Source organism: Elgaria multicarinata, chromosome 2 (assembly GCF_023053635.1).
Source record: "Elgaria multicarinata webbii isolate HBS135686 ecotype San Diego chromosome 2, rElgMul1.1.pri, whole genome shotgun sequence".
Lineage (NCBI taxonomy): Eukaryota > Metazoa > Chordata > Lepidosauria > Squamata > Anguidae > Elgaria > Elgaria multicarinata.
In genome coordinates, this window is record NC_086172.1 from 121,270,025 (window position 1) to 121,297,116 (window position 27,092).

The 27,092-nt window shown below is 44.6% G+C and overlaps 1 protein-coding gene across 1 annotated transcript in view; it reads right to left on the reverse strand.

Moving 5' to 3' along the window:
• CHRM4 (cholinergic receptor muscarinic 4) overlaps positions 1–6,613 on the reverse strand; it is a 51,279-nt gene extending 44,666 nt beyond the window's left edge. Inside the window, exon 1 of the mRNA XM_063118829.1 lies at positions 6,428–6,613. Coding sequence (XP_062974899.1) covers positions 6,428–6,470 — 43 coding nt within the window. The 5' untranslated portion in view covers positions 6,471–6,613. The remainder of the gene's footprint in view (positions 1–6,427) is intronic.
• Positions 6,614–27,092: the final 20,479 nt, after the last annotated feature.

Here is a 27,092-nt window from a genome sequence, read left to right on the forward strand (position 1 = left end):
TAGCCAGAAGAAGCCGTTTCAGAATAGGGCAGGTCAGTGGAGCTCCCTTCCACGAGCTCCACTGATGTGTTCTGTTCTGGAAAGGCTGGTTTTGTAGCAAGGAGAAGAGTTGAAGCAGATGGCAAGGACCCCGGTTCCTCTTACTCTCCGCTTCTCCCTCAAAGCTGTCCTGCAGCTGTTTGCAAAGGTATTAGCCCAATTTCTGTATATATTACTACACTCATCCAGAGGCTGCAACAGCCTTCCTCAATCTGGTGCCCTCCATATGTGCCTGGACTACAACTCCCATCAGCCCTTGCCATCATAGTCAATGATGAGGGCCGATGGAAGTTTTACACCAAAACCTCTGGAGGGCCATAACTTACCTACCCCTGAGCAAGAATTACTTATGAAAGGGCAGTCCCACGTTATCCAATCTTCCCTATGTACTTTGCTTGGCCAATGCTTGACTGACCCACCCTAGACAATCATAATATTAAATAGTTATAAGCAGGGCTGGCTCTACCATTAGGCAGTGTGAAGTAGCTGCCTCAGGCAGCACAGGCTGGGAGGCAGAGAGTGGTGTTGAGGTGTTGAAGGACACTACTGCATGTGCTGTCTTCAGGTGCAGTGGAGGACAGTGTCCCATGACCTGTTGACCTTTCCCATGGAATGTGAGGGACGTGACATCTTGTAATTCGCCTCAGGCAGAAAAATGGCATGGATCGATCCTGGTTATAGGAGAGTTGTTTTTTCTTAAATACTCTAAAAATGCTTCTCATGTCCAGTAATCCCTACAACAAGCTAGTCTGATATTATTAACAAATTGCTGAGGGAAGCCATGGTTAAGGGACAGCACCAAGTGAAGGGAAGGGCCTTGCCAAATGTCACTTGGCCTGTTTATGGTTGAGCTGAGATTCCAAGCTAGGAATTTCCCCATTTATACCGAGTGTTCTTTTCTTTTTTAAAATTTTAAATTTTACTGTGAATATCAACAAACAAAACAGAAAATACATTGTGAATAGATTGAGTATGTAGAATTATGATCATTTCCATCATATAAACTGGGGGGGGGGGAACCTGTGTGTTCATAACTATTACATTACATCAACTCTGCCAGAAGCACAAGCCCCAAGTCTCCATTGGTCATCAACAAGGCAGCTGATAGCCCTGCATAAATCCTAAAGGATTCTTATCAAGTCAAGCTAGGAAAATTCAGTGTCTATCTGAAACATACAGTGATGCTAGATAACCAAAACAAAGCCCAGTTTTCAGCCCCTGATCTGAGAAGCCTATTTTCCAGTACCCTCTTATTCTTATGCGCAATATTGCCTTGATCCATATAGCGGTCTTTGTGTGAACATCTTTCCTTTCCTTTGCATGAAAATGGGGGGCACGTTTGAATTACACCCACCACCACACACACACACACACACACACACTGCAGATAATGCAGATACCTTGTATTAGTGATATGCTGCTGGGTTTCCACACCAGCAATATAAGGAAGCAACGCACAAGCAAGAACTAGCCCATCCCATTCATATCAATGAAATCTGAAGTCTCAAGACCCTCAGATATCTTAATTAAACAGATTAATAGAATCTAGCAGGCAACATGTTTTAGCATGAAAACATTGCCTTTTCTGCAGCGCCCATAGTAATTGCATCACATCAATGATTCATCATTTTTATTGAGATTAAAAGAAATTGCCCTAAAAGAAAATTGCGCTCATCCACTTAGGTCAGTATACGTCTAAACCAAGAAAACCAATTTAAGTGTATTGTATTAACCCTCATTCTCACAGAGGCAGTCTCCACTGTAGTCACCGCATCCCATACATCAAACCCCTTAAATGCTATATTCTCTCAAGATCAGACCGTGACTGTCTGTATCTTCTGTCAATTTATATAGACTTTGTGCACTACAAATCTGACAAAGGAAGCCAAAGCCTGGAGCACTTTTCATGGCAATATTAACTCCTGCATGTGACTTATGCTTCTGTTCAAAAGCCATGCTTCTAAATACCACCAAAACCTTACTGCAGGGCATTTCAAGGTTGCATTTTTGCAGCCTCAATTCATGTATCACTCAAGAAGCATATTCTTAATTTCAGCCACGTGAGTAATTTCATCATTAAACCATTTTTCACTTACACATTCTCCCCCATTTTAATTTTAATTTTAATGATGTAAACAACAGCCCCCATTTCAGTGCTGGCACAAATTTGTCATTCTGTTGATTCTATTGTAGGCTTTCAATCTTGTTACCTAAAACTAAGGGACATTATTTGTGAATGGATCTGTGCTTTGCAACTTGACCTTTAAGATATAGAGCCTTTTATGGAAAGAGGCATGATATGGCAAGACTGGAACTGATATTACTGTGTTGTTGTTTATCAATTGGTCTTCATTTGACAATGGGTGCATTTCAAAACTCATGGGTTGTTTTAGGTTGTGGATGGATTGTCAACCACCCCAATGACCCAATCTTGCAGGGTTTGCGTCCCCCCTGCCATGCCCCAAATATTCAAAATGGCAGCTGTCACCACAGTCAGAAGCCTCACAGGGAAATTCACCCATGACAGCTTCTCATTACATTTGAACTGGTAGTGTAGATATGCCCTATGACCGATTAGGAGGGGCAACTGTTAAGCCAGCCAGCCAGCCTGGACTAAATTACTGCTTAAGGCATCCTTTTGGCTGCAGCATTTTTAGCATGCCGAAGCCAACACAAGTTAATTCTTCAAGTAGATTTGCATTTCTTGGGCCAAGTTTGAGAATGGTCCAATACATTAAAAAAAAATCAACCCATTCTTATGTCATGAGCAGGTCATGAGTTCAAAAAAAAAAAAAAAAAAAAATCAGTTCAGTACACGCAAATCCACTGGGGGGGGGAAAGTTGGTTGATTTTGACTTTAATATGAAACAAACAAACAAAAAATTATTTGAAGCAACTTCAAGTCCAGTTATTTCTGGTAAGTCAAGGTTCCTTTTAGCTTTAATTAGCCCAACTGTACAAAAATATATTTTAGATCAGAATCACATGGATACTTATTTTTGCATGCATCTGGTATCTGGTTAATAAGAGGGATGTGCTTACAGGTTTTTTCCAGCGCCTATGTATGTGTGTGGTGGAGAGAGACACCAGGTGTTTTTATTTTATTTGTATGGAGGTGACCTTATCTAACCCAATAAGATGTAAACACAGGAATTGTTCCACTTCCGCTAGCCGATTCCCTATGTACTGTACATCATAGCCAACATCATATTACTTACTTACAGATTTCTGAGGATAGGTATTCATTTGAAAAGTAACTATTGACATGCAAACTGCTTGCTGCTGTAAAAAGACATCTCCTTGGCAAATAAAACTGAATGCCAGGTGCCTGCTCGGATGCCTGGATGCCAAGAGGCGCCTACTCTGGTGTCACAAAATCCAACACTTTCATAATGGGCTGTCGGTTGAAATGAACAATGTGAGCATTATACCAAATTAAGCCATTGTTTAAACATGACCGCAGCAATGAGAAGACTGTGATGGTTAGAACACTGTGTTATATTTCTGTCTTGTTTATTTACCCAGGATTGCTCTGAGTCATTTTACACCCTTCAGTGTGTACAGAGAAAGAATGAAAGGGCTTCTGGGCAATGCTACCAGGATGTGAGGGATCAAAAGCTACATGAAAATAAAAGGAACGGGTATAGTTCAAAGATGGGGAATCATTGCTTGGATGGAGAGATCCTTGAAAAGGAACATGCCCCTAGGTCCCTTGGGAGCAAAGAGGCAAAAAGCAAAAGCAACTTCTAATAAGGGGAGGAAATTATCCACTTTTTGTGTCTTTCAGGCTGCCATCCTATGCCCTGAGGAGTAAACTCCATTGAACTCAATAGGACATACCTCTGCGTAGACATTATAGGATTGTGCTATTACTAAAGCAAATCTCATTGAACATAGTGGGATGTACTACTGAGTGAGCAAACATAGGTCAAATTGTGCTGTAAATCTCACAATGGATAAGCCAATTTGGTGAGTTTGGGAGTCCAGCATTTTAGTTTTGGAGTGAATGGTGCTGGGAGGACTGGACCGTTAATGGTGCTGCATTCCTCTAACCTCAAAAGGACCCTTGCAAATCCACCAGGAGAGTGGTTTTTATTATCTCAGTGATCATGCTGCATCACCTGGACACAGTTTTTTTTTTCTGGTGCAACCCTACAGTTGCTGCCCTAGAAAAATATTACCTGTATTTTATATTGTTGCCACACATGTCATCAGTACTGGAGCCTCTCCCAACAGGGCATGCCATGCCATAAAACATTCTAGTATTTGCCCTGAATTAATCTCAAGTAACTTCGCTAACATTCATCCTTTCTAACCATAGCTCCTACCACGTTTCCCCTCTTACAGTTTACTGTGCTTCTCTCTCCCCTCCTTACGTTGCTCCTCCACTAATTTACATTGTAAGCTCCATGGGGCAGGGTCCTAGTTTTGCTTTTGCTTATGGATCTCTGTAAAGTGCCATGTACATTGACAGCAACTCTAGAAATAAAAATAATTTCTACCTGCCTTTGCAGTCACAGTTACTAACTTAAGATAGAGCTGCATTTCACAAGCATGCAGTCTTAGCACGAATAGTAAGAAGTGGTTAAAGAATGACCATGGATAGCTAAACTGCATTAAGGGAGCTTTAGTGAATTCCATCTGTGTGATCCTTACAATCAGCTATCCCACTGATCAGTCCTGGTTGTAGTTGAGTATGTTTGCTGGAGTATGGACCTAAGTCCCCCACATACAACAGATTCCCCCAACGCCAGAACACTAAAGGTACTAGGAGAAAGGCACAAAGGATTGCTCCTCCTGTTCCCCTAGTTAGTAGTTCCTAATGAGCACTGGTTTAGTCAACAGGGATGTTCCACATTTGCATAATCCTGAATTCTCCTCCTGGAATGCTACAACTACAACCAAGGGATTGAGTTTTGAAGTCATTTTAATCCTCAAGCAAGTTCCATCCCCCACCCCCACCCCACCCCCACCTCTCTCTCTCTCTCTCTCTCTCTCTCTCTCTCTCTCTCTCTCGGCTTGGGAAAATGTAGAACCGTGAAGTCAGAAGGGAGATGAATGAAAAGCAGGCAGGAGAACTGCCCCATGACTTGAGTGGCGAGGCGGGGGCGGGGGACTGTTCTCTATCATTCCCGTTTTGCCAAAGTGATACCATGGCACAAGCCTGCCAAGCAATCACAACCCCTTATAGATGCACTGGGGCAGGCTTTGGTTATCTAGTCATGAAATACCTGCACTCTGCGATTGCTCAGAGCCACTCTCCGTCATTGCTTCACAAGTCGCAGGGCTGCGCGCTGACTAGGGCTAGTGGCTGAGCCTGATTCAAACGAAGCTCTTAGTGTCTGCCCCATCCTTGGTGTCTGCCGCCTTACAGCAACAGCTGTGAGCAACCTAACAATCAGGTCTACCAAAGATCCAGTATAGTTGGCCTCAGTCAGCCACCCTGATGCTGGAGGACATCGGTCAGAGAAAGGGGAAGAGTTGGGAAGCTGGCAGGGACCCCGGTGACTCTTCCTCCCTTCCTGTCTCTCCATCAAAGACATCCTGCAGCTGTTTGGAAAGGGTATTATTCACCAAGGCTTTGTTGATGTAGATATTATTACAGAAAGAGAGAGAGAGAGAGAGAGAAGCTAGAGCAGCCATCCTCAATCTTGCGCCCTCCAGATGTGTGAAGACTAAAGACTACAAGTCCCATCAGCCCAGACATGGTGACTGGGGATAATGGGAGTTGTGGTCCACACACACGCACATCTGGAGGGCACCAAGTTGGGGAAGTCTGGGAGGGAGAGAATGAAGCAAATGAAGAAGTGCAACAAAGCCCCGGCAGGCAAATGAAGATCGGAAAAGTTGGAGGGAAGCGGGCGCTGAAGAAAGGTGTTGCCAGCGACTTCTTTCCTTGGATCATCAGCCACTACTCCTGACAGGAAATCATCACATGCCCCACAGATGTTGGCCTTTTGGAGGTCATTTCCCCCCCCCCGACCCGCGCCAGAGTGGTTCTGCTTCTCCCTAGATCCCACGTGACACTCCCCCCCCCCCCAGGCGTGCCCCTGCCCTGCCTCAGTTCTCCCGACGTGGTCCCCGGAATGTCCTTGCTCTGGAGCCGAGGTCGCGGCTGGACCCCTCTTTCGCTCTCCAGAGGTTTCCGCGGACCCCAGAAACGACCGGAGAGCGTCTGAGGCTTGACGCGGCCAGAGCCCGTCTCCCGGTCCCAGTCTTGCCCAATCTTGTAGGGCCGGCTCGGGCATCACTCAAAAAGCCTGTGCTCGAGGGTCGAGATGCTTGGTGCCCTTTGGCCAGCTGATGGGGAAAGGCCCCGGCGACTGCCCCGATCCCCAGGCACGCAGGCAGGCAGGCAGGGCGTCCGCGCTCGCCGGGGGAAACTTACCAGACATGCCCCAGCGCTTGTCCGTGGCGTTCTCGAAGCCCATTTCCCCGCACTCGGCGCTCAGGGGAGACGCGTGAGCCCGCGCCCTCCGGGATCCGCTTGGTGGGACATCCTCCGGAGCACCTCCCCGCCCTCCCGGCTCCTCTCCGGCCACCTGGGGCTGCCAAGGCGAGCGGGCACCGACTGGCCACCGCTCGAGGAGGAGGGGGCTGAAGGTACCGCGCGCCGCCGCCCGCCTCCCCAGATGTGCTTCCCTCTCCGACTAAGTAGCGCGCGCGCACTTTTCTCTCCAACGCGAGGAAATCAGCGAGGCAGCCCGGCAAGCATGATGTAATGGCGCCTCCTCGCCCAATCGCTTAGGGGGCTGCGAGCGCCACTTTGGCTTCTTCGCCGGCCTGGGGATGGGGGTGGGGGGAGCGCTGCCGCGGAAAAAGTGCAGGAGGGGGAAGGGAGGGGGAGAGAGAGAGGGGGAGGGAGAGAGAGAGAGAGAGAGAGAGAGAGAGAGAGAGATGCCCCCCTCCCAGTAGGTCATTTCCCCCACCCTCTACCTCCCCGGGGCTGCCCGGCCTCCTTTAGCAACGCCTCCCTGGCACCGGGAAAGCGGGACTGTGCGGAGCGGCAGAGCGAAGACTCAGGAGGGCCCGTTAGGCTCTCTCGGGGGACAGGACCCTGCCTTCCCTAAGCCTGCTGGGAAAGGGCGCTCCAACGCCCCGTGGCTCTGGAGAGCAAAGGAAGAGCACGGCTGGGTGCAATCCGGTGCATGTCGACTCTCAAGCGAGTCCCATTGAATTCAATAGAGCTGACTGCGGGCTAAGGACATGCACCGGATTGCAATCTCCAAGCCGTTTTCCACAGGGGCTGCTGGACGTTGGCTCCGGCGAGGGCCGCGCCAGGTGTGGAAGCGCTCTTGCTCTCCGGAAGCCAGGGGGAGAGGAAGAACGGCCCTGGCGGAGCTGCCGGGCCGCCGCTCCTGCTGCCTGCCCGCGGCTCAGGCGGTCCTGGGCGCTCTCTGGAGCACACGAGGCGCAAAGCGCTCTAGCGGCGTTTCAGCACTGGACAGCTCCGCACGGGGATGGACGGGCTTTGCAAGCGCCTTCGGGCCACGCGGGGTGAAGGCGAGAGAAGCCGCGTGGACCCAAACAGCGCCGCTCCTAGAACAAACTGGGCTTGAATGAGTCTGGGCTCATCTCTCCTGTATAGGCTGCGCCACCAGCCTTTCTCCAAGCTAATGCCCGTGGAGGCTGGTGGCTCCAATGCCAGTGGGGCTGTGAATTCGCTCTCAGAAAGCTAACGAAGCTATCCAAGGTGCTGAATCCAAAGCCCATTTTAGGTTCAGAACCTTGGATAGGTCCTTTAGAGTCCTAGCTGGTTCTGACTGAACCTCAGAGCAGATTCACAGCCTCACTGACATCGGAGCCACCCAGCCTCCACAGACTGTATGCCAGCCTTTCCCCAACCTGGTGCTCTCCAGATGTGTGTGGATTACAACTCCCACCATCCCCCTCTGCTATAGTAGAGCTCGAATGAAGCTGCCTTCCATTCACCTCAGCCCATTGGTCCTCCCATCTTCAATATGAGGATTCTGTTGACCTCTCTTTCAGGGGATGTAACGATTGCTCAGACGGGGAAGAGCATCAGAAGTGCTTTGAACGCTCCAAAAGGAAAACAGAGAAAGAACAGCTATAGAAAAAAATGACAAACCCCTGTTTGAGGAAGATCTTTGTTCGTTGGAAAAGCTGCCCATCAAAGTGGATCCAATAAAACATGGATTTTAGGACTCTGGGTTGTATCCCACGTTAATAGTCCTACTTAAAGTAGACCCATGTTAAACTAACATTGGATGCAACCCTCTGTCTCTCTGCCTTTGGTATAAAGATTGCAGGATGTAAAGACATGGGTTGAATATATTTTGGGGGCAGGAGAATAAGGGGGAAATGGATGCTTCCGTCTGGGGCACCATCTCTCTCCTCTCTTCCCTACCTAACCACAGGAATAGGCAAACTTTGGGTTGTTGTTGTTGTTGTTGTTTACCCAAACCCTGCCCTGAGATCCACTAACCTGAGAATGATCCGGGTTTTTAAAAAGAAAAGAAAAGAAAAAGACATACATTTAGAATTAAAGAATTCTAAGGCCAGGAAATAGTTTTTAGCACAACTGAATGGAGGTCAATCCACACAGAAATACTTTGCTGGTTCCCACACACTTTCTTTATTTCAGCAATATAATTTAGGACAGGAAGGATTCATTTTGTTGCTAATGCTGTTCAATGGCCGCGAGTCTGAGGTTCTGCTGACCTATTGCAAATCATCCAGAGATCTACCAGTTGATCTAGATCTACATCCTCCCCATCCAAGCCTAAGCACAAACAGTTTCTCACCTGCGTATAATTGTCGCTCGCACTTTCAGTGGGGCAACATTTTCCTCTTTATTGCAGGGAGGAGGTCCCAAGTGGACCAGGTGATGCTATACAAAATGGGGGGAGCAGAGGCAGGTACTGCCTGGCTGCCCGATGGCAGAGTTAACCTTCAGAGCAAACTGGTGCAGCCTGTGTGATCTTGGCCAGAATTCCATTAACTTGCAGCACCTGGGTAAAAAAGGAACCCTGGAAAGAGGAAGAGCAGTTTATTTAGTACATATCAAGCTATACAGCGCAATCGCTTACAGTGCAATCCTATCCATGGCTACTCGGAAGTGAGCCTGGCTGTCTTCAACGGGGCTTTCTTCCAGATAAGCATGTAGATGACTGCAACAGGGAACTTTCTCAGGGTGAAAGTAGTGGATGCACAGCTCCATCCAAGGCACTGATTTGTACCACACAGGAGGGTTTGCTTTGTTTCTGGGGGGCGGGGGGGACAGCCCTTTAAAATGTCTGCTTCTGATCTTTGATAAATCAGTGGCAACTGGTGCCTCCCCAAAATGTTAGTGCCCCAAAACCTATACACCTGCCCTGCCCAGTTCTGAACCTCTCCCTCCACTGGCTTGGGAAATATTTTTCATCACCCTTGTTGTGTGAAATGAACTTGGGGTGGGGTGGGGTGGGGTGAGAGCCCTTTTGCTATTATGTTTGAGCATGGAGGAGTGGTCAAAGGGGGTTAGGGGTAATGTAACAATGATGAACTTCCTTAGCCTGGTGGTTGTATCTGACCTAGACAAATTGCTCTAAGGCTGAACTCCTCTAGCCATAAGATTCCCCACCACCTGCTGTACATTTGACAGGAAGGGCCTGGTCCTCTAGACCAGGGTGGGCAGAAGATCAGTCAGGATCTACTGATAGATTGGCAGGACTTCTGATTCCCAGTGATTCCCAATCATTGAACTGTGTTTGCAATGAAGTGAATCCCTCCTGCTGTAGATTATACTGCAGAAATGAAGAAAGCATGTGGAAACTAGGGGAGAATTTTTATGAGGATGGATTGCAAGTTCCATTCAGTTGTGGCACTAAAAACACATTGCTGGGCTCAGAATTCATTTATGTATGCATGTCTTTTATCCCAGGTTCTGGTTGGAAGAATCATGGTTCTAGTAAAAAGCAGAGTAGGTTCTGCAAGCCTGAAGTCTGCCCACTCCGGCACTGGACAGCAGAGTTCCCCTGTAAACTTAGGGCACAATCCTGGGGCATGGTGTAGGACTTCATTCTGTCCAAACAGGCATTGGATTTCACCCTAAACTATAAATTTCAGAGACTTCCTCTCTTTTGTTGCTGAGAAGGGTGCCCTGCTTGGAAGAGAAGTCCATGAGCAGCTTCTAAATATAAAATTACAAAAATTGGTTCTATATCAGTATTGGTTTATTTGGCCTCCTTCATCCCACGAAACATTCTGTTACTTTGCTTGTGACACTGTAATGCTGTGGCCAGTCTGAACCCAAAGGATAGAGTAGGATACAAATCTAATAAATAAATAATTTCTTTCAAGCCCCACTTGGAAATGTGGCAAGGAAGTCTTGGTATGGTTCTGTATCTCTCTGTCTCACCCGGTACTGATGAGGCAGTAATTACATAAAAAGGTGTTTGTTGGCAGGCTGCTTGGCATAAAGGCCTGAAAGACACTCTGGACTGGTTTTTCTGTGACATGGCAGTGTCACTTTAAGAAGTTCAGCCTGGCACCGCGTGCAGACAGGAGCCTGGAGGGTGTCCATTTCTAACAGGAATGGGTGAAGAGGTCCAAATGCAAGTACCACAAAGTCAAGAATTTCTGGTCACATCCTCAAGGCAAGATTTAGCCATATGACCTAATCCACCACAGTAAAATTGACTGCCTCCCTATTAGACCTAACTAGGCTCAGATAATCTGGAGATTGGCATGCATGTACTCCAGGTCACATATCCCCTCAGTGATGTATAACTAATGGTAAGTATGGTAATCAAGCAGAGGTTCCCACCCTTAAATACAGTAACCTCAGAGAAGTCCTGGCTTGATTAGATTTGGGACAAAGGATCTCCAAAGTGTAAAAAGAAATATTCTTTCAGCATTCATTTCACCCATGTCATCTTTTGTTCTAACACTATAAGAACCCTAAACTTCAGGTCCTCAGTGTTCCTTCCAGTGATTCACTACTGATCCTCTTGGCTCTTGGACCCTCTGTTCTTTACTGAAATCATGGTCCTGGCCCTCCCAAGATCCTGGCACCATATGCTCCTGGTTCATGGCAAAACCCATTGGTTCCTCGCCTTCCCAAATGCTCACTACTATACATTTCTGGTGTGTGACATTGGTTGTGTCTGGAACCAGCCATGGAACTGGAGGTTCTGTCATTGAGCCTTGTCAACCCTTTCCCCCATCCCCAGACCACTGCGAAACTCCCACCCAAGGCAGGCTAGGTTTGCTCCCTATCTGCTATCCTTTCAATGGCAGGCAAAGACCACTTTATTCAAGAAGGCCTTTGGCCTGTAAGTGGGCCTGTGGGTTGGGTGCAGTTTTTATTCTGTTACTGTTAAGTTTTTATTGCATTTTAATGTCTTTTATTGTTTTAATCTATTTGAAATTGTTTTTGCAAGCCATCTTGAGTGGGGTATAAATAAAATAAAGTAAAGTAAAATAAATGATGTGCCTCTTACCAAGAAGCAAATTCTTAATGTGATTGCTGTTTATATGTCTTGATTCTGGTGCGTTAAATAAATGAACCTCCTTTGGAAAAGACATGTGTATGTATCATTGGAACAAATCTGTTAAGATGCACTTCTGCCAACATTAAAAGTTCCCTTAGACACATGTATCTTTGAAAAGGCATGTGTTCAGAGAGGGAAATCATTAACAAGTTGCAAAAGGGTGTGTTTCCCCATTATTGCAATGGAATGAAGTTTCTGAGCAATTCTAAGGACAGAACCCTGCTTTACCAATGTAAAAGAAATTGGGGTGCACATAAAGATTCAGCAAGTCCAGCTTTCCCCTCTCCCACTTCTCAACTCTAGTAGGCTTTTTGCCTTAGTCATCATAGTTAAAGCCATGGTTTAAGTTGTCTTCTGAATGGGGCCATACTCTAATAGCTTGGAATCTGAGATCAGAAAACCTTCTGACACAGACACACACAGGTTTATCCTGGAAATGTTACAGGCAGTACTTTGTATACTGCTTGCAAAACGAAGAACTGACTTTAACCCCTCACATCCTGAAATGCTTTTCTAACAGCACTAGTCAGGATCACCTTTCCTCAGTACTGGAATTATTCAGGGGAATTTGGGGGATGCATGATCAAGCAAGGATGCAGATCCAATTCCAGCACAGCACAGTGGTGGTGAAGATGGAGAAGACTGGAATCAGAGCCAGGGTAGAAGCCTTGTGCTGTATTTAGCAATGACTCATCCTACAAGGCCTGGCCTCTTGCCATGGGGAGGGGCCTGTCCCCTCAGGACTATTCTAGTCCAATTCCCTGAATGTTCAACTTCCAGTTTTAGAAAAAAAGTATGCTTTTTACTTAAAATGATATAAATCTGCTTCCACCTCCTAGTGTTGCAAAGGCACTGAAGTAATTGCTATGTCCTTGTTATGTATGTTTACATTGAATTCCTTTTAAATTTTATTTAATAAAATGTATTTAATAAGTTAAATGGATAAACCAGCCAAAATACACCCATTTAAGTTCAATTGATTTCAGTGTAAGCAAGTGCATAACTCATTCCCATGAATTTAATGGGACTTAAAAGGGATTAACTTGGACTGGATTTTGGCCTAAGTAGCTTTAAACTTATTAGGCCACAATCCTAGTCTCATGTTATGACTAAACATGCCTAAGATTGCACCTCTAGACTACCTGTATTTAGAGGTTTGCTGTTCGATGTTGTGTTATGATGTCCTCCCGCTATAAAGCTGCTGGCTGGCTATAGGTGAGACTCCTGTCCTGCATTGCTGGAATGGAAAACTTTCAACCCATTTAGTCTCATAAAAGAACTAAGCATCAAAGTTAGGACACTTCATCCCATTCCCCTAATCTTCCCCAAATGCCTGAACTACAAGAAAATCCCTCCTAAGGAGCTACTTGGCTTGAACAGCAGAACCCCATCATTACAACAGAACCTGCTATAAATCCTCCTGCACTGGGGATAACATTTCACTCTGAAACATAGCATTAAATTGTTTTCATCATCTTCATCTCTCTCTCTCTCTTTCTCTCTCTCTCTTTGGGTTAGGTTGTGCTTTCCTGCTCTGATTCCTCAGATACTCTTGTCAGTGCAACCGATCAGGCAGATGAGAGATCAGTGATGCTATAATAAAAAACAGGGAAAGGATGTCATCTACAAAAGCAGCAGCTGTTCACATTTCAGCAGATGACACATTGATCTGAAACCCTGCAATTTCACCTGACATTCATTTTAAATATTGAAGGGGGATTTTTCTCCTTTTTCTCTCCCCCAATGATACTTTGCTCTTTTTTTAATGTCATTGGAAGTTTTCTTGCCAAAAAAAAAAATTAAAACTATGTCAAATGGTTCAGAGTGGGGTTATTTTAAAGAGAACGGTATGTACAAAGACTATGGGGGTTCTGGCTCTGGAATTCAACATGCTATGTACGGCTCCAAAGAACAGCCACCCACAATTCAGCACCGTGGACAGAGGGTCCCCACCTACACAACAGAAAACGTGTAATGTGGGGTGCCCAAGAACCATCGCTTTGAATCATTGCTCTGTTTATAATAAAAGCACCCCTTGAAGTGTGAATGAAGTGAGTAAGTGAAAGTACAGGAATGTGATTGGTCTCAGTCAGTGAAGTGGAGTAATCTAGTCTAAGTAATATCATTTTCTACACCAGATGTACCTCATATTAAAACCAGTCAATGAGATGGAGCCTATTGACCCATAAGTCTCCCAGAGGGCATTGTCTTTCCAGATCTCTCATTCATTGCACACAGCAGGCAGATCAGTGGCCTCTTTCCACCCCTCCAGGTCTAAATAATTTGATTTGGGAGTGGAGTGCCCAGCAGCCAAATGAATATTCCTCATTCATAGAATCATAGAATCATAGAATAGTATGCAGGAATCCACCTTAAAGCATCCCTGACAGGGCTGGTTGGTTACTTCTCCCTCCTGCAGGACCCAGGCTCTCTTTCAGAATGAAACCAGGGGAGTCAAAACTGGATTGTGAAGGGAATTAATAAGAATGATGGGTAATGTTCTATAAACTTTTGCAGGAAACATATTATCCCATAAAACAAAAAGAGGGCCTTCCAGCAGCAACATGCAGTTTCCCAACAGTTTCTTTGCCCCTTGGGTTAGGCTTCCTCCTGTGCTTGTGGTAAGGAGAAAATGCGTTTGTTGGTAAAAGGAAAGAAATGGAAAAACTCAAGTCTCTTTCCCAACATCTTTTCCAAGACATTTTGATTCCTGTGGCAGAAAATCAAAGGTACACTCCCTCCCACTAATTAGGAGGGAACACAATCTACCAGGACGTTCTGCTAAATAGCTCTTTTTGAAAACACGGGAAGATGCCTACAAATAATTGGTTAGGCAATGAGACTTAGGCAACAGAACTTTCTGGTTGAGGGTTCCCTGAGGTCAATTGATCTCTACCTCCCATTCTGCTGCCCTTAAGGACACTCCAAACAAGCTCTCCTAAACAACTACCTCATTACTGGGCTTCCAAGACAGACGGTGGAAGTCCAACACAGGTCTGAGCCCTGCAAGCTCTCCTTTGAGAAATGGAGCATATTTTGTGAATGGAATCCCTTGTTAAGATGCTGTCAGTATCTTGAGATCTCAGAATCGAAAGGGCACCCAGGACTGAGCTTGCTGTGTCAGCTGTTCCCTCGCTTGGAATTTCCTGCCCTGAGAGATGAAGATGCTTCTGAGTCAGAGCAGCAAAGATAATACCATATTGTAATTGTAATTGAGGCTGTTTTCACTCCTGTCACTTTGTCAGCACTGGACACTTCAAATACATCATTCTGTCTCTGGGAAAGGTCAGGCACAGAATCTGCTTGCTGCAGCTCCAATTGTGCTTCTCTCCACCTACCTGGGACAAAAACATATGCCCTGGACACAGTGGGCAGACCACAGAATTGTTTTGTTTCTTCTTCTCACCATAGGGAAGTTCCACACATTGCTCAATCGGCATCCAGAAAGGATGGATATGCCCTTCTCCCAAGAAAAAGGGAGACACAAGCAGATGTAGGAATCTAAAGGCATGGAAACTCAATATGCGTTCATGATGTATATTGCTTGTGAGATGGTGGCATGGAGTTGGCATGAGCATAGATCAGAAGGATTAAAGGCCCACAAATAAAGGCCTGCAGAAACACAGGCATGGTGGAGCTTAGGTTACGATACATCCAGAGTGGTCTGAAAAGATATAAAAGATGAATGCGTGAAAGTTCAGAGAAAAGGGGACAGATGTGCAAGAATATATCAAATGATGAGGACCTTGTTGTTTTCAGTAAAGCATGCAATGATTACTAGGAGGCGGGGGCAAGGCAGGGAAAACCAATTGACCTGGGGGAGGACAGGAAGAGCCACTCTTTCCATGTCTTCAGGTCATTGGCTCCAGCAGAGCTCTGGACATATGTACCAGGGGCAAATATGGCCAAGTCATCTGCTAGAACAGAGAAATGCAGCTGAGTCTCCAGGCACTCAGGTGCATGCACAGAACATTGCATTATCTGGCAGGCTTGTGAAAAGAGGACCAGGCCACGCTGACTCATATTGTTAGGCTGTTTCTCAGCACTGCTTACATTCGTGAGTCATCTGGGGTTAAAAACACCACCTTTGGGAGGAAAAGAACCCTAAGAGGAAAGACTGCGTCCCTGCGGAGGATGGACCCTATACATTTTGGTGCTGACTTCAGTCTTCTGTTGCTCACATGTTACAGTTCTTACATGACTGATTAACTCCAACTTTCCCCCATTTTCCCTCGCTATCCATACAGAATGCTGCAAGGCTGGTCCACCTTACAGCAAGAGACAAGAGAGGCAAAAGCCATGATTTTCTGTTCAGGCCTGCCCAAGGTGACAAGCAACCTTCCCCAACCTGGTGCCCTCTGGATGCTTTGGACTACAACTCCCAGCATTCCGGACCATTGGCCATGCCGCCTGGGGCCGATGGGAGTTGAAGTCCAAAATAACTGGAAGGATTCAGATCAGCAATGACTGCTGTAAAGGCTTTCCTAATTGTCTTGGCTGCTGAGGAATGAAACAAACATATGGACAATCAGGCATACATGTATGAGCATAGGAAGCTGTTCTACTTATCTTGGACTAAACTATCTATTGCTCTGTCTGGAGCAGCAGCATTATCTACTCCAGTCTACTCCAATGTAGTGATTGCCAGGCAAGGCCAGCCCTACCATTAGGCAGGGTGAGGCAGTTGCCTCAAGGGGCAGATGCTGGAAGGCAGCAGCAAGGGGTTCAAGGGTGTGCCTAGCAGCCTAGTCTGCACCCCCTGAGTTAGCCTGCTGCCATCATTCTCCATCAGTAGTTTTGAAGTAGTTCATCTGCCAATGCAGTCATCTCGTGGGAGGGGTGCCATGTTGTCAGCCTCCAGCAGAAAAAAACATCTTGGGCTGGCCCTGATGCCAGGTGCATTGGGACTACAACTCCTATCATCCCCAGCCAGATGATGGGAGCTGTGGTCTCATCAGTTCTGGAGGGCACCATGATGAGGGAAGCCTGATCTCTTCTGACTAGTCATGGTTGTCTAAGAATTCAGGCAGTATGAAATCTTCCCCAACTCCCCAGGAGGGGGGCAGGTGGCTCTGATATCAGTGGGGCACTGAATCTGCTCCGAAATCTGGAGTGGAGTCAACTGCCTCACTGACATTGGAGCCACCAGCCTCCACTGCAGCTACCTGCTGCCAGAGTTCATTTTTAACTAGCGATGCCGGTGATTAGACTTGGGCTTGTCTACTGTAGATGCAAAGCACATGCTCCTTGCCTTGTTTCCCTTACCTTTAAAAATAACAGAAATCTTGCAGCAAGCTACATATGGGTGCAGCCAAAAGCTGTATACAGGTTTCTCATCCAAAGGACCGCTTTCAGCTTGTGGATTCAATGTCAGAGAAACACCTTTTGCCCAAAAACCTTTCTACCCTGCCTTCTTCTTAGTTAACTTCAAGCCAATTAATTTCTTCCTTGTCCGTCCTTCCTGCCCTCTTCCTCCCCAACATCAACAACAAAGACAGAGAGAAATGAGAACTTCCCTAAGAAGGCAGCAAGGAAAAGAAACTCAACTTGCTCGGCTTCAAAGGCAGTTTGATTACACTGAAGTTGTGCTGGTTGATTGGATTCCTGTTTCAAGCCTCGGCTCCCCATGGATAGACACAAGACCATAATGAACAGCATGGAGTCTTCCTCCAGAGTTGATCAGACGGTGAGATCAAAAAGTGTAATCAAACTGGGTGGGAAAATGGGAGCTTTTACATGGTTAACTCCCATACTGGTTCCACCTACCCTCATTAGTCCCAAGAATTTGGGCCTCTCTTGTGCGAGTAAACGTTCCTCCTAATGCAATCAGGGTACAAATTGCTGCTTTTCGTCCAATCTCTTCCTCTCCCTCCCTGTGTATGTGTGTCAAGAATTCTAAGGCACTTATCCCTAGGCTCAGAAGCTTTTAGGAAGTTTCATTGGAGAGAGTATTTTCTCTCTCTCTCTCTCTCTCTCTCTCTCTCTCTCTCTCTCTCTCTCTCTCTCTCTCTCTCTCTCATTCTAGGGTGACCATATGGAAAGGAGGACAGGACTCCCTATCTTTAACCGTTGTATAGAAAAGGGAATTTCAGCAGGCGTCATTTGTATGCATGCAGCACCTGGTGAAATTCCCTCTTCATCACAACAGTTAAAGCTGCAAGAGCCCTGCCCACTTGTTTCTGTCTAAACATGCATCGGATTATGCCCTTAGACTTCACTGATGTGCTTGGGTTGGATCCAGGCTTAGTCATAATAATTAGAGCAGACCAGTAGAAATCAATAGGACCTGAGCTGGTCATGACTACCTTGTCTCATTGGACTACTCTAAGTATAACTAAACCTGGATGCAACTCTTTGTCTTCTTCCACTGTGTGGTAAGAGGGCTTGAGGGTTTTTATCATATGGCACTTTAATGTAAATGTTTTATCATATGGCACTTTAATGCAAACCTTTGCTCCCTTTCTAGTGGGGTGCACCTTAAACTACCCTGCAAACCTTGCATCTCTTATGGCTCCCAGATGTTTCTGAATGCAGACTCCAGGCCAGCTCCAGTTCAGCACTGACCCATGCCAAATGTGTCATCTAGGAAGTCTTGAGTTGCTCTACCTGTTTCCAAATCTGGGGAGATCAAAGATGGAACCTGCTGCGCAATCCCATTTGCAAATGATGCCCATGGATGCTTGATGCAGAGACATGATTGCCTTCCAAAAATTATCATTTACCATGCTTCGGAATTGATTCTTTTGTTGGCTTAGTACAATGGAATAAATCTCTATGGAAATGTTAGCAGCTACCGAAGATGAATCGAACTTAGCCGGCGTGCTATAGAAAAGGCATGCAGGAAATTAAACCATTGTTACCCAACTCGCTGATCCTAATGACAGCTGGGGGACTTTGGGCACAATCCACTGGGGATTTTTTCTGTAAAAAGTTCCACTGAAGAAAATGGGAACTCCCCAAGAGTACCACTGCAGGAGGATGCCCGGTGGGTTAGGCCCAACTTCATCATTGTACATTCCAGTTCTAAAATCTCTAATACCAGTGCTGAAATGGCCTGAATGGAGAACTCAAGAGTGGGTGGTTTGCCTGCCCAGCTAAGTGGTGTTCAATCTGTTCTGGAGGGGGTTGCACTCCCCCTAAAGTATCAAGGTTGTAGTCTGGAGCGGTCTTGGACCCAGCATTGTCACTAGAGACACAGGTAGACTCAGTGGCACAAAGCACCTTTTATCAGCTGAGGCTGACAAATCAACTGTCATTATTATTATTATTATTATTATTATTATTATTATTATTATTAACATTTGTACACTGTCCCATAGCTGAAGCTCTCTGGGAGGTTTACATAGGATAAAAACACTGAAAAACAATATACAGAAATTTAAAATCACAAAAACATACAATTTAAAACCACAAAAACATACAAAAACAAACCCAGGCTAATTTCTCTTCTCCCAAGCTAAATGCTTGGGAGAAGAGAAAAGTCTTGTCCTACTGCTGAAAAGATAACAATGTTGGCACCAGGTGAGCCTCATCAGGGAGATTATTCCACAATTGGGGGACCACCAGAGAAAAGGCCCTCTCTCTTGTTGCCGTCCTCCGAGCTTCCCTCGGAGTAGGCACCCAGAGGAGGACCTTGGATGTTGAGCGCAGTGTACTGGTAGGTTCATGTCAGGAGAGGCGTTCCATCAGGTATTATGGTCCTGACCCGTGTAAGGCTTTATAGGTTAAAACCAGCAGCTTGAATCAGGCTCAGAAACATACAGGCAGCCAATGCAAGCGGGCCAGAGTGGGTCTTACCTGGACAAAGATACGCTAGCTACAGTTATCCATTAACCTCTTGTCTGGATCACTGCAATACATTATACTGGTACAAAACAGGGCAGCATGCCTGGGGTTTTTGTTTGTTCATTTATTTTGTTTTTTAGTATTTTATTTATTTAGCATTACATTTATATCTTACTTTTTTTCCTCTTGTAAGGAACCTAAGGTGGCTTATATGGTCCTTCTCCTCCTCTCCATTTTATCCCTGTGATGTAGGTTATGTTGAGAATCAGTGACTGGCCCAAATTCACTCAGTGAGCTTCATGGCCAAGTTTAGACTAGAACCCAGACCTCCTGAGTCCCAATCTAGCACTCATACCGCTACACCACATTGGCCTGGTTCAGACAACACGCTAAACCATGCTGCTTAACCACAAAATGGTGCATTCCCTTAAACATTTTGCGGTTAAGCAGCATATTAGTGTGTTGTCTAAACCAGGCCATTGGCTAAGACTTGTTAACAGGGACTGACCAATATATTATGCCAGTACTTTTCCGTCTGCACTGGTTGCCAATCCAGGTCCGGGCCTAATTCAAAGTAATAGTATTAACATTCAAAATCTAAACATCTTGGAGCCAGGTTAACTGAAGGATTGCCTCCTCCCATATGTACCTGCCCGGACCCTACGATCATGTTCAGGGGTCCTTCTCTGTTAGCCCCTACCATGGGTGGGTACCAAGAAGAGGGCCTTTTTCTGCTGTGGCACCCTGGCTGTGGAATGAACTTCCCAGAGAGGCTACACTGCGCTCTTTTCAGCTTCAGGTGAATATCTTTTTTTATTTTCCCGAGGCATTTTTGTGTTTTAGTTTCTGTTTTAAATCTGGAACTGCATTTTAAATCTTTGCATTGCAGTTAGATCCTATTTCGTTATTATTTTTATACTGTAGTTTTACTCCTTTAAATTTTTATATCATATTTTATTGCCTTGTATTTTATGGTTTTAATTGTTGTGAACTGCCCGGAGAGCTTCAGTTATTGAGCAGAATAGAAATGTAATACATGAATAAATAACTGGCTAACTGGCCTTTACAAATAAAGGTTATGTGCAGACTGCCAAGAAAGGCAGATAAGTTAGTTCTACGCACAAGCAAGTTCTGGGCAAGGCCTCCGCCTAAGACTTCAGGAAGCTGCTGAGCAAGAAACGTAACATAGACAGTAAACATCTTTATCGAAACACAACATAAACAGTAAACAACTAATAAATGTAGAACCAATACTTAGGTGTTGAAGGATGAGGTGGTTGGACAATATGGATGGATGAGAAATGGAAGTGATGGTCAGACAAAGTGGAAAACAATGCACGGCCAGGCTTCTTTCTAAAGGGAGGAAGAGGAAGTATAAGTCAGGTTAGAAGTTCTTCCCAGGGACAATGAATCATTGCATGACCACAAAGCTTGATCAGATGCTAACGAATTTATATAGGAGAAACTAAAGTGTTTACAAATGAAAAGTCTTAGTCTAGGGGACAACATAATAATAGCATAATGCCCAGTTGGGGCAAACAATTGTTGTTATTGTTGTTGTTGTTAGTAGTAGCAGTATACATTCATACACTGCCTTATTTGCTAAAAAAAATCCAAAAGGCAGTGTACAACACCCTAAAATAATCAAAACAAGAACATTAACAACAGTAAACATATTAAAACATTGAAACTACATATCTTTAAAAGGCTAGCAGAAGGCCTAGCGTAAGGCAGAGAACTATTTTCTTATAGAATCATAGAATAGCAGAGTTGGAAGGGGCCTACAAGGCCATTGAGTCCAACCCCTTGCTCAATGCAGGAATCCACCCTAAAGCATCCCTGACAGATGGTTGGTATGCATTTTATCAACTTTGCAAAGACACTGGCAATTTTGCAAGCAGGTCACAGTAGTGCAAATTTTAAGCCCTGGTTCTATTATGCAATAGGGTGACCATATTTGGGAAACCAAAAAAGAGGACACCTAGTGTGTGTGTGGGGAAGCAGCTTTCTGAGTCCTGCAGAAAGTACGTTATTCCCCCGCCACCTTAAAGAACCCGATTGGAGTGGAGGAGGGGAAAGGATTTCATTCTGCACCACCACCATCCACTCCTTTTCTATAATGTCCACGAATGACCCACTTTCCCCTTTAAGACCTCAATTGGAGCGCGGGGTGGGGGAATGATGTGCCTCAAGAAAGCATGTCATTCCCTCCTGCCATGCTAATGGCAGCCTTAAAGGGGAAGGTGTGTCATTCCAGGACATTATTGAAAATTATAGAAAATCCCCCCTGACACCATGGAAAGAACAAAAAACAGGACAAATCCGGGCAAATCCTGACAGTTGGTCACCCTATTATGCAAGGACCATGAAGCCTCACAATAATAACCAAACAAGAATAGTGGCTCAACTGCATACTTAGCTTGCTGTGCCCAGATACTCCCAGCCAGCGTAAAGATATAATATTTAGGCTGCAGTCCTATACTCACAATTACCTGGGATTATGTCTTGTATAACTCAGTGGGACCTACTTGAGCTTGCACTGTTACTCTTCTATCTTGCTGCATGGCAGGTGGAGAGGAGAAAGAGCCATGTTGCCTTTCACAACTTTTTTTTAAAAAAATGGAATAGAATGAGTACTCCGGTGTTACCCTTGCACAGCAAGGAAGCACATAGCAAAAAAGGACATTTGTAAAAACTTAATTTTAATAGGTTCCTAAAATGGCAGCGATGCACAGGATTAGGAAGGATGCCACTTTTCTGCTTTCAAAAAATTGTTTAAAGACGTGTGTTAAATGAGTATTCCAGCATTGGGATAGCACAGGATGGAAGCCCACAGACATTGAACACACACACACACACACACACACACACACACACACTTAAGGATGCAATCCTATGCATGTTTAGACAGGAAAAAAAGTTCTACAATTCTTTTGTAGAATTGTAGCCCTGCCCTCTTTTAAATCTGGTCACAGTATAGCTGCAGTATTACTCCTGCAGCTTTAACTGTGGTGATGAAGAGGGAATTTCACCAGGTTCTCCATATATACAAATGACACCTGCTGAAATTCCCTTTACTATGCAACTATAAAGATACAGGAGCCCTGTCCTCCTTTTCATATGGTCACCCTAAGCACTTCCCAACCAGCCATGCTCTCTGGAGGATGCTGGGAGTTGTAGGATTTTTTTTTATTTAGCTAAACTTACATAGGATTTTGCCGTAAAAGTGATAAATATAGTGAAATGGTGGGAAGGGATGTTATGTAATTCAGATGCAATTTGGTATCCCCCAACCACTGCAAAACCACTTACCAGTTCACCCAGGAATCACAACAGCTTGGACAAATGGCATTTCCCCTGGTATAATATAGAGTATTGAGAGCTGACAAAATGCAATACCCCCACAGCAGAAGAGCAACCTCAATGTAACACTTCTTAACGTCACACAAAGTTGGTAACAACTGTATATCTATTGTGCTAAAACGTGATGATCCAGAAAAGCCGTTAGGCTGTAATCCTATGAACCCTTAGTTAGCAGAAAACACTTTTGAGCAAAGACTGAGTAAATTATTTTTAAGTAAGCATGCATAGGGTTGGGCCGTATATACTGTCCAGTGGATAACATGGTGGTTTTGCATCCTGGGAGATTTGCAGCCAGATCCTAAGCAGGTTTACTCAGAAGCATGTTCCACTTTGTGCAATAAGACTTACTTCTCAGTAAGCAAACTTAGGCTGCAGTCTTAAGCAGACTTGCTTGCAAGGACATGCTACTGAAATGAATATAACTTATTTCTGAGTATACACGGCTAATGACCGGGTTAGCACATCTTATTACTGCACTGGATGCATCTATGCCTATGCCTTGGAAATGCCACCGTGTCTCAGATTCTCTTTCTGTTTCTATGGCACTAGGTTTTAGTGAGGATAAATGAGCTACAATAAGAATGGCAAAATCCTTTGCACACTCAAAATGCTATTTAATCATCACCATTGCATCTATAAAAGAGACCAGGCAAACAACCGGGTTGTTTGAATCACAGGTGCTAGATGTGAAATGATAACTTAACCACACCCCTTCTGTAAAAATTGAATGTTTTCCGTTTGTTATTATATGTACTGTCAGATAATACAGCCCTGTCATTTCCTCCCATATTTGTACAACTTTGTATCCTAAACCTGGAATTGTTATCGATTCCTTGAAATGGCAGCTGTTCCCTGCAAGGAAACATCAGGAAATGCTGCAACTAGAGAGAGAGAGCAATGAGGTTTTGTGGCACATGGATTTAGCTTGCCTTTGCTGTTGATCAACAGGGAGGGAGGTGACGGTTAGGATACGATTAGACCATTGCAGCCTTCTCCAACCAGGTGCCCTCCAGATGTATTGGACTACAACTCCCAGCATGTTGGCTGGGGTATGCTGGGAGTTGTAATCCAACATGTCTGGAGGGCACTTGGTTGGGGAAGGCTGTTCTGCTGTAAGGCATTGTATATAGGGCTACCTTTGAAGATTGCTCAGAAACAGTACAAAATCCTGCTGCTAGATTACTAACTGGGGCTAGTTGTTGGGGCTATATCTGACCTGTGTCTAAAGAGCTCCACTGACCATCAGTCCATTTGGAAGCACAAGTTGAACTTTTAGTGCTTACTTTTGAAACTCTCCATGGTTCAGGTCCAAGCATCAACCCACTTGCACACTGCAAGCATCTTTGGTGGCCCCTTCTCCGGGTAAATAAAGATTTCATTCATTCATTCACCAGGGCACCTTCATTATGATATTGGTTCCCCAGAGAGGCTTGCCTGTTTAATGTCTGCACCAGGGGAAAACCTTTTGATTTCTTTACATTTTTAACACTGATAAGCTCCTAATATTAGTTTGTTTTATTGCTGCCATTTCATCCTTCCATTTTATTGGTTGTTGTTTCATTGTGTTTTTTTTTTTATGATGATTTTATCTTGTCTTGGTAACTTATTTCGCAGAAGGTAGTACAAATTTATAAAGGAAATAAATGGGCAAGCTTGCCTTTGGGCTCTAGGTTGCCCTGTCACAATCCAGAAACTTCCCCTGTACCTTTTGCCTCTGCTGTTGAATCAGGAGGCAAGACACCTATGGCTTTCCCTTCCCTGGTTTTCCCTTGGTCCTTTGGTTTTCCCTTCTCTGCTGTCCACTGTAGTGAGCAGGACCCAACAGCACCGAGCAAGCAGAGAGGGGGGAAGACAGGAGAGCAGCAAAAGCACCAGGAGGGAAATAGGTAGGAGCGGTGGCTGCCTCATCTCCCAGTTCAGAGCTATAGAGGGAACATTTTGGCTGCCATCAGACAAGACAAGGCGATGGATCTTTGTGTAGGCTGACCATATGGAAAGGAGGACAGGACTCTTGTATCTTTAACAGTTGTAGAGAAACCAGAATTTCAGCAGGCGCCATTTTTATGCATGGAGCAAATCCTCTCTTCATCACAACAGTTACGGCTGCAGGAGCCCTGCCCTCTTTTGTATCTGATCACTTTACAAGAGGGCAAGGCTCCTGAAGCTTTAACTGTTGTGATGAAGAGGGAATTTCACCAGGTGCTGCATGCATACAAATGACAACTGCTGAAATTCCGTTTTCTAGGCAACTGTAAAAGATACAGGAGCCCTGTCCTCCTTTCCATATGGTCACCTTACTTTGTGCCCTTTTGTTTCCTCACAGTTTTATAATTCTATGTAGGGTGACCATATGAAAAGGAGGACAGGGCTCCTGTATCTGTATTTTGTAGAGTGACCAGATGCAAAAGTGGGCAGGGCTCCTGCAGCTTGTAACTGTTGTGATGAAGAGGGAATGTCACCAGGTTCTCCATATATACAAATGACACCTGCTGAAATTCCCTTTTCTTTGCAACTTTTTAAGATACAGGAGCCCTGTCCTCCTTTCCATATGGTCACCTTAATTCTATGACTAATGGCAAAAGCCATTTTAATAGCAAACCACAAGGCAACTGAAAGTTGTAATGCACTCTGTAAAGCAGCTTTTGTTGGCTCCTTCTTAAATTGTCTTTGGCAGAATTTAAAACAATCCAATAAAAGCTAATTATTAATAATCTTTACTACTCTGAAGCTTCTCTTCTAAGCCAGTCTCTGGGGGTCTAGTTTTGTACAGCTTTCTCCCTGGACTTATGTGCATTAATATCTATCTAAAATGCAGTCATTCGTTAAGACCTAATTTAACTTCAGGCTTAATGCTCCTAAAAAGGAGGGGGGAAACAGTTTGGTGTTCTTGCTTGAGAACAAGGCCCTGTAACCCACCCAGATACTGAAGGGCTTGATGGATTGATTTTATGCAGCTCCAGCTAACAAACAATTGGGCTGGCAGACTAAGAAAGAACAGTCAGTATCACAACAAAGATGGGATATAAAAAGAGTTATGAGGTCGGTCCATCTTTCACATAAGTATCTGTGTATATTATACTTGCTATCATATTTTATTATGTTTTCAGATGCCTTCTTCTTTATTGCCTCTCCCATAAAATTATCTATGCCTCTTGTCTGCTTCAACAATTACTTTGTCTCCATTATCCACTGGCAAAAGTCCACCAGGTTCCTTTTGCTTTAAATCTTACTTTAAATCTTACATTCAATTTATAATCTTTGAAAACTAGAGATGGCTTTGCTTCTCTTTTATAGCATTTCCCATAAGATTCTCCCTGAATGTTGTGTGCTTTAACGGTTACCTTATTGTTGCCAGTATCAACTCACAAAGACCCACAAAGATCTTTTTTGCTTTAAATCTTCCCCTGTTATATACATTTCAGTATATAAATCTGGGAACCTACAGATCCATGACAAATCCTGTACTTCCAACTCAGCAGAAGTTAAGATATGGCGGGTGTTGAATACAAACCAAGCTTAAAGACACTTTCTCTCTGAAAGGGAAATTGATTTCATTTGTCTGTTGCAACATTCCATCCATAATCACATCAGGTCATCAGGATGAACGAACAAGCACCTGGTCACAGTCTTTCACACTCTGATGAGATATGCAGTATTTCAATTTTAATTATAATAATTACTTCTAATTTGCACCTCTATGTATGAATTAGCATATGCTAATGTTACACAAATCCCTGTCCATTTTTGTCCTCTGTTTTTGGAGATATGTTTCCTCTTTTTTAGCAGTTCATAAGTGGCCACCCAAACCAGACCTTCACCCAGACTGAACCCAGTTTCCCTTCTGTCAGGGCCAAGCACAGTTCTTAGAACTGGACTAGGAGTTTGTCTTGATCTAGGCTATTTTGCTGTAGATGATAAAAATAGCAAATCTCTCCTGAACTACTGTATATACTTCAGACTGAAAGTAGGGGATAATCTTTTTCTTTCTTTTTTTTAAGAGCTCACGAACATTTAAAACAACAGCAATCCTACAGATAAAGGAGTGTTCTGTCTTAGCTAGACCTAAGGTTTATCCTGGGATCATCCAGGGTTCGCCCCTGCCTGAGCACTGGATCCCCTGTGTGTCACCTAGATGAACAGGTTTGACTCCTGGATGATCCAGGGATAACCCTTAGGTCTAGCTATGGCCTTAGTCTTCTCCCTGGTTTGCTAGTTTTGTACATTTGGTTTTCCATTCGGAAGCATTAAACCAGGTGATCCCTCTCCCCTTGCATCTGAAGTGGTACAGTCTAACAACAGTTTTATCACCACATTTTTTTGTTCTTGTGAACAACATCTGCTTGTGCTGTGAGCACGCTGTGAAGATTTGAACTAACTACTCCTGATTGCCTTAGTCCCCCAATCTAAAGG